This window comes from Hylobates moloch, unplaced genomic scaffold, assembly GCF_009828535.3.
Source record: "Hylobates moloch isolate HMO894 unplaced genomic scaffold, HMol_V3 SCAFFOLD_7, whole genome shotgun sequence".
In the NCBI taxonomy this organism is placed as follows: domain Eukaryota; kingdom Metazoa; phylum Chordata; class Mammalia; order Primates; family Hylobatidae; genus Hylobates; species Hylobates moloch.
The window spans coordinates 63,811,155-63,824,815 of record NW_026652282.1 but is presented as its reverse complement, the minus strand read 5'-3'; the positions used below and the strand labels follow the sequence as shown (position 1 = coordinate 63,824,815).

The 13,661-nt window shown below is 36.2% G+C and overlaps 1 protein-coding gene across 1 annotated transcript in view; it reads left to right on the top strand.

Annotated features, from left to right (window-relative positions):
- ATRX (ATRX chromatin remodeler) overlaps positions 1 to 13,661 on the top strand; it is a 229,616-nt gene that overhangs the window by 121,923 nt on the left and 94,032 nt on the right. Inside the window, exons 19-20 of the mRNA XM_058441328.1 lie at positions 12,674 to 12,804; positions 13,424 to 13,512. Coding sequence (XP_058297311.1) covers positions 12,674 to 12,804; positions 13,424 to 13,512 — 220 coding nt within the window. The remainder of the gene's footprint in view (positions 1 to 12,673; positions 12,805 to 13,423; positions 13,513 to 13,661) is intronic.

The following is a 13,661-nucleotide window of genomic DNA, read 5'->3' as shown; positions in this document are numbered from 1 at the left end:
TTTATTTTTTTTTTAATGGCTGGAATTATATTATCCAGCTTGTGACCTAAAGTGAACTGTTACTTGTTGTGGCATTATTTATAATAATGAAAAATTGAAAATTAACCCAAATCCTCAACTTTCGGGGATAGTTTATATTATGGTATATCACCATAATCTAATACCATGCAGGAAGATACATTAAATATTATAACATGGAATATCGTGTGCTAATATTTAGGAATATATAGAATATATTATGTAATAAAGATGAAATAGTACCCATTTCTGTGAAATAAAAAGGATATGTATGAAAATGCATAGCAAAGTGATCAAAAAGATAATGCCACAAAATATTTTTTAGTGTACAGTCTAATATTTTCAAATTAGTAGAATTGTGTTTATAATGTGTGTTAAATTACCTCTTCAAATTTGGCTCTATCCCCTTCTTTCTGTTTTGATATGACATTTATCAGCTCTTCTTACTCCATCAACCATGTCTCTTAAGATCTCTTCCACATTCCTGATCATTTTAACTCTGCTGCATTAAGTTAGTATATTCTGACATATCTTCCAGCTAAGTAGTTTTTGTCTTTGGATGTGTGTCTTATGCTATGAATTTAATTGAAATGTAAAACTCAATGGCTTTCTCCTGAGGTCAGGAACAAAACAAGGATGTCACTTTTGCCTCTTATATTTAACATTTTCTAGAGGTTCTGGCCAGAACAATTATACCAGAAAACTAAAAGTATGCCACAGTGTCATGGAAGGGGTAAAACTATTTCAATTTGCAGGTGACATGATATTATATAGAGAAAAAATTTATTGTTTTAAGTTTTGTGGGTACATAGTAGGTGTATATATTTATGAGGTACATGAGATATTTTAATGCAGCCATACAATGCATAATCACATCAGGGTAAATGAGGTATCCATCTCAAGCATTCATCCTTAAATGTGTTTACAAACAAGTCATTTATATTATTTTATTTATTTTAAAGTATACAGTAAATTATTGTTGCCTGTAGTCACCCTGTTCTATAAAATATTAGCTCTTATTCATTCTACCTAACTATATTTTTGTGCCCAATATCCATCTCTCCTTTCCCCCTGCCCTGCTACCCTTCGCAGCCTCTATTAACTATTGTTCTACTTTTTATCTCTGTGAGTTCAGTTGTTTTAAATTTTAGCTCCTGGACGGGTATGGTGGCTCATGCCTGTAATCCCAGCACTTTGGGAGGCCAGGGCAGGTGGATGGCTTAAGGGCAGGAGTTCAAGACCAGCCTAGCCAACATGGTGAAACCCTGTCTATAAAAAAAAAAAATACAAAAGTCATGGTGGCATGTGCCTTTAATCCTGGCTACTTAGGAGGCTGAAGCAGGAGAATTGCTTGAATCTGGGTGGCAGAGGTTGCAGCAAACTGTGATCATGCCACTGCATTCCAGCCTTTGTGACAGAGCTGCCTCAAAAACAAAAAACAAAAAACTTAGCTCCCCAAAATAAGTGAGAATATGTGAAATTTGTCTTTCTTGCTGTTTCATGTTGTTTGAAATGACAGGATCTCATTCTCTTTTATGGCTGTGTAGTACCCCATTGTGTACATGTACCATATTTTCTTTATTCATTCATCTGTTGATAAACTTTGGGTTGCTTCCAAATCTTGGCTGTTGTAAACAGTGCTGCAACAAACATAGGAGTGCCAGTCTCTTCAATATACTGATTTTCTTTCTTCTGAGTATATATCCAGCTGTGGGATTGCAGGATCATATGGTAGCTCTGTTTTTGCTTTTTTGAGAAACTTCCAAACTTTTCTCCATAGTGGTTGTACTAATTTACATCCCCAACAGCAGTGTATGTGGGTTCCCTTTTCTCCACCTCCTCGCCAGCGTTTGTCTGTCTTTTGGATAAAAGCCACTTTAAAGGGTGAGATGATATCTTATTGTAGTTTTGATTAGCATTTCTCGGGTGACCAATGATGTTGAGTACTTTTTCTTATACCTGTTTTCCATTTGCATGTCTTCTTTTGAGAAATGTCTACTCAGATCTTTTGCCAATTTTTTAATTAAGTTGTTAGAATTTTTTTCCATTTGACTTGTTTCAGCTCCTTATATATTGTGGTCATTAATCCCTTGTCAGATGAGTAGTTTGCAGATATTTCCTCCCATCCTGTGGGTTGTCTCTTCACTTTGTTGGATTGTATTCTTTGCTATGCAGAAGCTTTTTAACTTGATATGATCCCATCTGTCCATTTTTTTGTGTGTTGGTTGCTTCTGCTTTTGAGGTATTACTCAAGAAATCTTTGCCCAGTCCAATATCCTGTAGAGTTTCACCAGTGGTTTCTCTTAGTGATTCCATAGTTTAAGGTATTAGATTTAAGTTTTTAATCCATTTGAATATGATTTTTGTATATGGCAATAGATAGGTGTCCAGAGTCATTCTTCTGTGTACAGATATCCAGTTTTCCCAGCACCACTTACTGAAGAGACTGTCCTTTCCCCAGTGCATGTTCATGGCACCTGTGTAGAGTATGCGTTCACTGTAGGTGTGCGAACTTGTTTCTGGGTTTATTATGCTGTTTCATTGGCCTATGTGTCTTTTTTTTTTGAGACAGAGTCTCGCTCTGTTGCCCAGGCTGGAGTGCAGTGGTGCAATCTCAGCTCACTACAAGCTCCGCCTCCGGAGTTCATGCCATTCTTCTGCCTCAGCCTCCCAAGTAGCTGGGGCTACAGGCACCCGCCACTGCGCCTGACTAATTTTTCGTATTTTTAGTAGAGACGGGGTTTCACTGTGGTCTCGATCTCCTGACCTCACGATCTGCCTGCCTCGGCCTCCCAAAGTGCTGGGATTACAGGTGTGAGCCACCACGTCTGGCCGGCCTATGTGTCTTTTTTATGCTAGTTCCATGCTGTTTTGATTACAGTAGTTCTATAGTATACTTTGAGGTTATGTAATGTGATTCCTCCAGTTTTGTTCATTTAGCTAAGGATAGCTTTCACTATTCTGGGTCTTTCGTGGTTCCTTATAAATTTCAGGATAGTTTTTTCAATTTCTGTGAAGAATATCATTGGTATTTATTTCATAAGGATTGCTTTGAATCTGAAGATTGCTTTGGGTGGTGTGGACATTTTAACAATATTGATTCTTTTGATCCATGAACATGGAATGTCTTTCCATTTTTTGGTGTCCTCTTCGATTTCTTGCATCAATGTTTTTTATTTTTCATTGTAGAGTTCTTTTACTTCCTTTTTTTTTTTTTTTTTTTGAGGCAGAGTCTCTGTCACCCAGGCTAGGGTGCAGTGGTGCGATCTTGGCTCTCTGCAACCTCCACCTCCTGGTTTCAGTGATTCTCATGCCTCAGCCTCCCGAATAGCTGGGATTACACGTGTGCACCACCGTGCTCTGCTAATTTTTGTATTTTTTTTTTTTTTAGAGATGAGATCTCTTTATGTTGCCCAGGCTTGTCTTGAACTCCTGGGCTCAAGGGATCCTTCCACTTCAGCCTCCTGAAGTGCTGGGATTACAGGTATGAGCCACCTCACTCAGCTGATTTCCATAAACTGAGCCATCGTTGCATCCCTAGGATAAATCCCACTTGGTCATGATGAATGACCTTTTTAATGTGTTGTTCAGTTTGTTTTGCTAGTATTTTGTTGAAGTTTTTTGTATGAATGATCATCAGGAATATTGGCCTGTAGTTTTCTTTTTTTGATGTGTCCTTGTCTGGTTTTGGTATCATTGTAATACTGGTCTCAGAAAGAATTTGGAAGTATTCCTTCTCTATTTTTCAGAATAGTTTGAGGAGGATTGGAATTAGTACTTCTTGGAATGTTTGGTAAAATTCAGCAGTGAAGGTATTAGGTACCTGGCTTTTCATTTTTTAATTTTTCTTTGGGGGGTGGGGTTGGGGCTTTACATGCCATAATATGTTTATTTTATTTTATTTTACATTTTCATTTTAGGTTCAGGGGTACTTGTGTACATAAATTGGGGTAAATTTACCCATACCTGTACCCCTGAACCTAAAATGAAAATTATTTAGGTAAATTGGGGTCTCTAGGTTTTCTTTGCTTTGGAGACTTTTTTTTTATTACTTTGATCTCATTACTTGTTATTGGTCTGTTCAGGTTTTGGATTTCTTCCTGGTTCAATCTTAGTAGATTGCATGTGTCTAGGAATTTGTCCATTTCTTCTAGGTTTTCCAATTTATTGGCATATAGTTGGTCATAGTAGCCTCTAATGGTCATTTAAATTTCTGTGGTATCAGTTTTAATGTCTCCTTTTCCATCTCTGATTTCATTTATTTGGGTATTCTCTCTTTCTTTTCATAAGTAGTCTGGCTAAAAGTTTGTTGACTTTGTTTATCTTTTCAAAAAACCAAATGTTTGTTTCATTGATCTTTTCTGCTTTTCTACTTCTCCTGCTTTTCTACTTCTTTAAGATGCATCGTTAGGTTGTTTATTCAAAGTTTTTCTACTTTCTTTGATGTAGGTGCTTACAGCTATAAACTTCCCTCTGAGTACTGATTTCACTGTATCCCATATGTTTTTGGTATGTTGTGTTTCCATTATTATTTGTTTCAAGAAATTTTTAATTTCTTTTTCAATTTCTTCACTAACCCACTGGTTATTCAAGAACATATTGTTTACTTTTAATGTGTTCATATAATATCAAAAATTTCTCCCTATTGGTTTCTAGTTTTAGTTCATTGTGGTCAGAGAAGATACTTGATATGATTTCAATTTATTAGAATTTTAAATACTTTTTTTGGCTTAACATACGGTGTCTCCTTGAGAATGATCCATGTGCTGGGGAGAAGAGTAAGTATAATGCAGCCATTAAATGAAATATTCCTTAAATATCTATTTTGTCTATTTGGTCTGTAATGCAGATTAAGTCTGGTATTTCTTTGTTGATTTTCTGTCTGGATTATCTGTCCAACACTGACAATGTGGTGTTGAAGTCTCCAGCTATTATTGTACTCGGGGCCTATCTCTCTCTCTCGCTCTAATAATGTTTCCTTTGTATATCTGGCTGCTCCAGTGTTGGGTGCATATATATTTAAGATTATTATATCCTGGCTGGGCGTGGTGTCTCACGCCTGTAATCCCAGCACTTCGGGAGGCTGAGGTGGGTAGATCACTTTGGGTCAGAAGTTTGAGACTAGCCTGGCCAACATGGTGAAACCCTGTCTCTACTAAAAATACAAAAATTAACCGGGGGTGGTGGTGGGCGCCTGTAATCCCAGCTACTCTGGAGGCTGAGGCAGGAGAATCGCTTGAATCTGGGAGGCGGAGGTTTCAGTGAGCCAAGATCCTGCCACTGCACTCCAGCCTGGGCAATAGAGGGAGACTCCGTCTTTAAATAAATAAATAAAATAATTATATCCTCTTGCTGAACTTACCCCTTTATTAGTATATAGTGACCTTTTTTGTCTCTTCTTACAGTTTTTATCTTGAAATCTATTTTGTCTAAGTATAGTGACTTTTTTATAGGCTCTTTTTTGGTTTCCATTGGCATGGAATATTTTTTTCATCCCTTTATTTTAGTCTATGTATATTTTTACAGGAGAAGTGTATTTCTTGGTAGGCAACTGACCAATGGCTGTTGTTTTTACAAACATTTGGCCAGTCTTTGTCTTTTGATTGTTGTTGTTATTATTATTATTATTGAGACAGAGTCTCGTTATGTAGCCCAGGATGGAGTGCAATGGCGCAATCTCTGCTCACTGCAACCTCCGCCTCCCAGGCTCAAGCTATTCTCCTGTCTCAGCCTCCCAAGTAGCTGGGATTACAGGCACATGCCACCATGCCCAGCTAATTTTTGTATTTTTAGTAGAGACGAGGTTTCGCCATGTTGGCCAGGCTGGTCTCGATCTCAGGACCTCAGGTGATCCGCCCACCTCAGCCTCCCAAAGTGGTGGGACTATAGGTGTGAGCCAGCGTGTCTGGCCCCTATTATTATTATTATTATTATTATTATTATTATTTTGAGACAGAGTCTTGCTATGTCACTCAGGCTGGAGTGCTAATTTTTGTATTTTCAGTAGAGACAGGGTTTCTCCATGTTGGCCAGGCTGGTCTCAAACTCCTGACCTCAAACCAGTCTATGCGCTTTGGCCTCCCAAAGTGCTGGGATTACAGGTGTGAGCCACCGTGCGGAGGTTTTAATGGTGACGATAATGTTTTAATTACTTTGCTTTGTAATATAATTTGAAACCAGGAAATGCCTCCAACTTTGATTTTCTTTGTCAAAATTGTATTCACTATTAGGGGTGTTTTGTGGTTCCATACAAATTTTAGGATTGCTTTTTCTTTTTTTCAAGGTGAATTTCTTTGGAATTTTGATGGGGATTGTGTTGAATCTGTATGCCACTTTGGGTAGTATGTACATTCTAACAGTATTAATTTTGCTAATACACAAACGTAGACTATTTGTGTTCAATTTCTTTCATCAGTGTTTTTCAGTTTTCATTGTACAGATCTTTCACTTCATTGGTTAAATTTATTCCTAAGCATTTTGTTTGTTTTCCTACTATGATAAATGGCATTGTTTTCTTGATTTCTTTTTCTGATTATTTTCGTGTAAAGAAATGAAACTGAGTTTTGTATGTTGATTTTTGTAGCCTCCAATGTTACTGAATTTATTAGTTCTAATAGTTTTTTAGTGGAGTCCTTAGGGATTTCTATATATAGGATCATGTCTTCTGCAAACAAGGATGATTTTAATTCTTTATTTCTGATTCGTATGCCTTTTATTTGTTTTTCTTGTCTAATTGCCCTTGGTAGTACTTCCAGTACTGTGTTAAAGAGGAATGATGAGAGGTGGGCATCCTTGTCTTGTTTCTGATCTTAGAGGTAAAGCTTTCAGTTTTTCCCCATTGAGTGTAATATTACCTGTGGGGTTTCATAAATGGCCTTTATTATGTCGAGGAAATTTCCTTCTATAACTGTTTTTTTCTTTTCCTTTTTTTTTTCCTTTTTTTTGAGATGAGTCTCACTCTATCGCCCAGGCTGGAGTGCAGTGGCGTGATCTCGGCTCACTGCAATCTCCACCTCCGGGGTTCAAGCAGTTCTCTGCCTCAGCCTCCCGAGTGGCTGGGATTACAGGCACCTGCCACCACGCCCAGCTAATTTTTTTGTTTTTTTAGTAGAGACGGGATTTCGCTATCTTGGCCAGGCTGGTCTTGAACTCCTGACCTCGTGATCCACCCGCCTTGGCCTCCCAAAGTGCTGGGATTATAGGCGTGAGCCACTGCGCCCAGCCTTCTATAAGTATTTTGTTGAGAGGTTTTATCATGAAAGGATTTTGAACTTTGCCAAATGCTTTTTCTGCATCTATTGAGATGATTATGTCGTTTTCATCTTTCATTTTGTTAATGTGATGTATCACATTGGTTATTTTGCATATGTTAAAACAACCTTGCATCCCAGGAATAAATTCCACTTGGTCCTGGTGTATAAACTTTTTGATGTGTTGTTGAATTAGGTTAGTTAGTATATTATTGAGGGTTTTAATATCTATGCTCATCAGTGATACTGGCCTGTGGTTTTCTTTTCTTTCAGCATCTTTGTCTGCCTTTGGTATCAGGGTGATGCTTACCTCACAAAAAGAGTTTGGAAGTATTTCCTGTAATTCTGTTTTTTGGAAGAGTTTAAGAATTGGTATTCATTGTTTTTTGAATGTTTGGTAGAATTCAGTTTTGAAGCTATCTGGTTCTGGGTTCTTTTTTGTTGGGAGGTTTCTTTTATTACCACTTATTTCTTTTCCTTAATTTTATTTTTAATTTAATTATTTTATTTTATTTTATTTGAGACAGAATATTGCTCCGTCACCCAGGCTGGAGTGCAGTGGTGCGATCTCAGCTCACTGCAACCTCTGCCTCCCAGGTTCAAGCAGTTCTCCTGCCTCAGCCTCCCAAGTAGCTGGGATTACAGGCACCCACCACCATGCTTGGCTAATTTTTTGTATTTTTAGTAGAGACAGGGTTTTGCCATGTTGGCCAGGCTGTTCTCGAACTCCTGACCTCAGGTGGTCCACTTGCCTTGGCCTCCCAAAGTGCTGGGATTACAGGCGTGAGTCATCTTAATTTTATTCGTATAAATTTATGGGGTACACGTGTAATTTTGTTACATGGATATATTATAGTGGTGAAGTCAGGGCTTTTAGTGTATCCACAGAATGATGTACATTCTACCCATTAAGTAGTTTCTCATTCACTCTTCTCGTTTCCCCCCACCCTTCCAAGTCTCCATTGTCTATCATTCCACACTCTACATCCATGTGTTCACATTATTTAGCCCCACTTACAAGGGAGAACATGACACTATTTATCTTTCTGTGTCTCAGTTGTTTCACTTAAGATAATGGCCTCCAGTTCTATCCATGTTACTGCAGAAGACATGCTTTTGTTCTTTTTTATGGCCAAATAGTATTCCACTGTGTATATATACCACGTGTTCTTTATTCATCTTTTGATAGACACTTAGGTTGATTCCATAGCTTTGCTATTGTGAATAGTGCTACAATAAACATATAAGTGCAGGTATCTTTTTTTTTTTTATCTTTTTGATATAATGATTTCTTTTTCTCTTGGTAGATACCTAGTAGTGGGATTGCTGGATCAAATGTTAGTTCTGTTTTTAGTTCTTTGAGTAATCTCCATACTGTTTTTCATGGAGTTTGTGCTAATTTACATTCCCACCAATAGTGTAAACGTATTCTCTTTCCTCCGCATCTTTGTCAACATTTACTTTTTGACTTTTTAATAATAGCCATTCTAACTGGGGAAGATATGTCATTGTGGTTTTGATTTGCATTTTTCTGACGTTTACTGATGTTGAGAATTTTTTCATATGCTTGTTGGCCATTTGTTATATCTTCTTTTGAAAAATGTCTATTTATGTCTTTTGCCCACTTTCACTTGTTTTGTTTTTACTTGTTTTGTTTTACTTGTTTTGTTTTTTGTTGTTGTTTGAGTTCCTTGTAAATTCTAGATATCAGTCCCCTGTTGGATGTCTAGTTTGGAAATATTTTCTCCCATTCTGCAGATTGTCTGTTCACTCAGTTAATTATTTCTTTTGCTGCTTTTTATGTAAGCCCCATTTGTCTGTTTTTGTTTTTGTTGCTTTGCTTTTGAGGTCTTAGTGATGAATTATTTGCCTAGGCCAATGTCCAGAATGATTTTCTCTAGGTTTACTTTCTCTACGTTACTTCTCTAGGTTTACTTCTAGTATTTTTATTGTTTCAGCTTTTACATTTAAGTCTTTAATTGATCTCCAGTTGATTTTTGCATATGCTTAGAGATAATGGTCCAGTTTCATTCTTCTGCATATGGGAATCCAATATTCTTAGAACCATTGATTGAAAAGTATCCTTTCCCCGGTATATGTTTTTGTTGACTTTGTCAAAGGTCAGTTGACTGTCAGTATGTGTCTCTATTTCTGTGTTCTGTATTCTGTTCCATTGATCTTTGTTTCTATTTTTATACCAGTACCATGCTGTTTTGGTTACTGTAGCCTTATAGGGTAATTTGAAGTCAAGTAATGTGATACCTTCAGCTTTGTTCAAGAATTAATATTATTGGCCAGGCACGGTGGCGTACGCCTGTAATCCTAGTACTTTGGGAGGCCGAGGCAGGCGGATCACTTGAGGCCAGGAGTTCAAGACCAGCCTGGCCAACATGGCAAAACCCTGTCTCTACTAAAAATACAAAAAAAAAAAAAAAATTAGCTGAGCATGGTGGCAGGCACCTGTCGTCTCAGCTACTCGGGAGGCTGAGGCAGGAGAATGGCTTGAACCCGGGAGGCAGAGATTGCAGTGAGCCGAGATCGCGCCACTGTACTCCAGCCTGGGCAACAAGAGCGAAACTCCATCTAGGAAAACAAAAAAGAATTAATATTATTAAAATGACCATACTACCCAAAGCAATCTACAGATTCAAACCTAACTCTATCAAAATACTAATGTCATTTTTTATAGAATTAGAAAAAACAATCCTAAAAGTCATGTGGAACCAAATAAGAGCCCAAGTAGCCTCAGTCTCTTTATTTGTAATTGGTCTGTTGAGGCTATTTCTTTTTTATTCAGTGTTGATATATTATATGTTTGTAGGAATTTATTTCCTGTAGATTATTCAATTTCTTGGTATATAATTTTTCATACTAGTTCTTTATGATCCTTCTTTATTTCTGAGGCATTGGTTGTAATGTCTTCATGTCTATTTTATTTATTTGAGTCCTCTTTCTTTTTTCTTAATAGGCTAAGGGTTTGTTGGCTTGGCTTATTTTTTTCAAAAAACCAACTTTTCCCCCTGTATCTTATCTATTTTTGATTTACTAATGCTTTGATCCTTATTTCCTTCCTTCTGCAAGCTTTGGGTTTAGCTTATTCTTTTTCTAGCTCCTAGAGGTATAAAGATATATTCCTTATTTGAGATCTTTTTTTGATATAGGCATTTATCATTAAAACATTCCTCTTATTACTAAAGTATTTAACCACATTCAAATGAAATTAGAAACCAATAACTGAAGGAAAGTTTAAAAATTTATAAATGCATGTAAATTAAACAACATACACCTAAATAACCGATGGACCAAAGAAGAAATCACAAGGGAAATTAAAAAATGCTTAGAGGTTAATGAAAACAAAAACACAGGGTACTAGAATATGGGATATAACTTAAGTAATACTTAGAGAGAAATGTATGGTGGTAAATACCTGTATTAAAAAAGAAGAAAGGTCTCAAATTTATAATCCAACCTTCTACTTTGCAAATTAAACCCAAAACAAGCAGAAGGAAGGAAATAATAAAGAAATATGAAGAACAGAAAAACAGTAGGGAAAATCATTGAAACCAAAAGTAGGTTCTTTGAAAAGATTAACATAATCGACAAACCTTCCTTCACTTACAAAGTAATGAAAAAAAAAAGGCACAGCTAAAATAAGGGCCGATTACAGTGGGTCATGCCTATTAATCCCAGCCTTTTGGGAGGCCAAGGCAGAACGATCCTTTAAAGCTAGGAGTTTAAGAACAGCCTGGTCAACAAAGCGAGACCCTGTCTCTACAAAAAATAAATAAAAAGAATTAGCCAAACCTGGTGGCATGTGCCTGTAGTACCAGCTTTTGGGAGGCTGAGGCAGGCAGATGGCTTGAGCCCGCAGGAGTTCAAGGTTGCAGTAAGCTATGATTGCACCACTGCACTCCAGCCTGGGTGACAGTGTAAGACCCTGTATTCAAAAAAAAAAACAAAAACAAAGAAAAATGACCTAAAGTAAGGAATGAAAGAGTATCACTACTAACCTTACAGAAATAAAAAGAATTATAAGTGAATATTGTGAACAGCTGTATGCCAAGAAATTATATACCTCGTTTTCATAGCAGTGATTTCTGTTACACAATGGAAATAACCTCTATCAGGCAAAATAATACTCAGCAGGTTTTTATGCATTATTAATGTTTCATATCACTATTAAATTTTCTCTCATTCACTCATGGAGGCAAAATTTGCTAATTATTTAAACAACTTACGTTGTTTAAAACAGTGGATAGGAAAATATGTTATTGCTTAAATGCTGTTTTTTCCTTTTAATCAGTTTTGTTCTTTTGCATATTACCTTCTTGATAATTTTATTATATTAATGAAACGTGCATTCATTTTCTTTATGTTTTATAGGAAAATGATAATTCTGTTAAAATTATTCTGGATAGAACAAAGCTAATATTTACATTTTATACATCAAAAACATAATTTTTGGAAGGTCTTTTTTTTTTTTTTTTTTTTTTTAAAGAGACAAGGTTTTGCTCTGTCACCCAGGCTGGAGTGCTGTGGTGCAATCATAGCTCATTGTAACCTCAAACTCCTGGGCTCAAGTGATTCTCCCACTTCAGCCTCCCAAGTATCTAGGGTATCTAGGGCTATAGGTGTGTGCCATCATACCTGGCTAATGTTTTTGGTTTTTTTTTTCTTGGTAGAGACGGAGTCTCGCTGTGTTGTCCAGGCCTGTCTTGAACTCCTGGCCTCAAGCGGTCCTCCTGCCTCGGCCTCCCAAAGTGCTGTGATTACAGGTGTGAGCTACTGTCACTTGCCTAGAAGTAATTTTTTTGAGTGAGCATAGTTGGGGAGAGTCAGTAAAGGACTATCTGCATGGAGCGAAGTTTATAACAGGAGTTTGTAATCTAGGGTCCGTGGATAGAATTTAGGGGATTATATGTACCTGGATAAGAAAAAAATTATACATTAATTTCCCTTAACCTCTAGCTAAAGCAGCAGCATTTTTCCCAGTGATGAATAGAGGCAACAATCTATAGTAGTGTTAGTGATAACCATGACTTTGTTACCAATAGAAATCAGAAATATTTTTACATGTTGTTCCTGATACCTCAAAATCATTTGTTTATCAATACTTCAGAATTTTAGGTATTTATTAAACCTGTGCATATTTTGTTACTTAATGCATTAATTTTAAAAAGCACATATTTCTGTAGTACAAATTCTTTAATATTTTGATAATTTCTATATGATGGGTTTCTTTTGTAATCCAATTTATGTATTTCAAAACGATATTCTAAGACAATTTATAAGCTTCTCTACACTGCCAAAAGAGTTTATGTCACAAGTAAGATTAAAACTCCTAATCTAGAAACTTGGTTGATGTAGACAATTTTTGTGTCTTTAACCATATTTCTTTTGATCAGGTGTGGGCAATAATAGTGAAGGTGGAAGAGGAAAGGCAGGTGCAAAGCTTTTCCAAGATTTTCAGATGTTAAGTAGAATATGGACTCATCCTTGGTGTTTGCAGCTAGACTACATTAGCAAAGAAAATAAGGTAAGTCAGGTAACTTAGTTTAAAAGCATCTATTGGAAGCAGAATAAACTTTAGAAGCAAAATTGACCTACAGACTGTATATTCAAATTTTCTATCGCTTTGTTCTATTCTGTGTCTTATTTCTAATTTCTGTATGTCTTGCATGTATTATGATTTTAGAAGGAGTGTTAAATGTTATTTTATTGAGCCCATTTTAAAAAACTTTTTATTTTGAAATAATTTTATGCTTATAGAAAAGTTGCAAAAATAGTTCTGAGAATTCCCCTATACCTTTGACCCAGTTTCTTCTAATATCAGCATGTTGCATTAGTATAGTAAAGTTATCAAAACTAAGAAATTAACTTTGGTACAATACTATTAACTAAATGGCAGACTTTATTTGGATTTCTTCAGTGTTTTTACTTATGTCTTTTTTGTTTTCCATGATCCAATCTAGGACCTCCCATTGCATTTAGTAAGCATATCTGTCCTGTCTTCTTTGTCTGCTAAAATCTATAATAGTTCCTCAGTCCTTCCTTAGCTCATGCCAATTAACTTATTCTTAAATGAACATCATTATAATTTCCAATATAAGTTGAGATATTCTATTAAAATAGTGGTCATTTTTTTTTTCCTCTAGGGTTATTTTGATGAAGACAGTATGGATGAATTTATAGCCTCAGATTCTGATGAAACCTCCATGAGTTTAAGCTCCGATGATTATACAAAGTAAATACTTTTTCGTGCCATCCTGTATTGCTGTATTGACAAAGTTAAAACCCCTACTTGCTGATTGACCTCTTATAATTGGCGTTTACATCTTTCCTATGCTTTTCTAACAATCTGAATGTGGTTTTTTTTTTTTTTTTTTTTTTTTT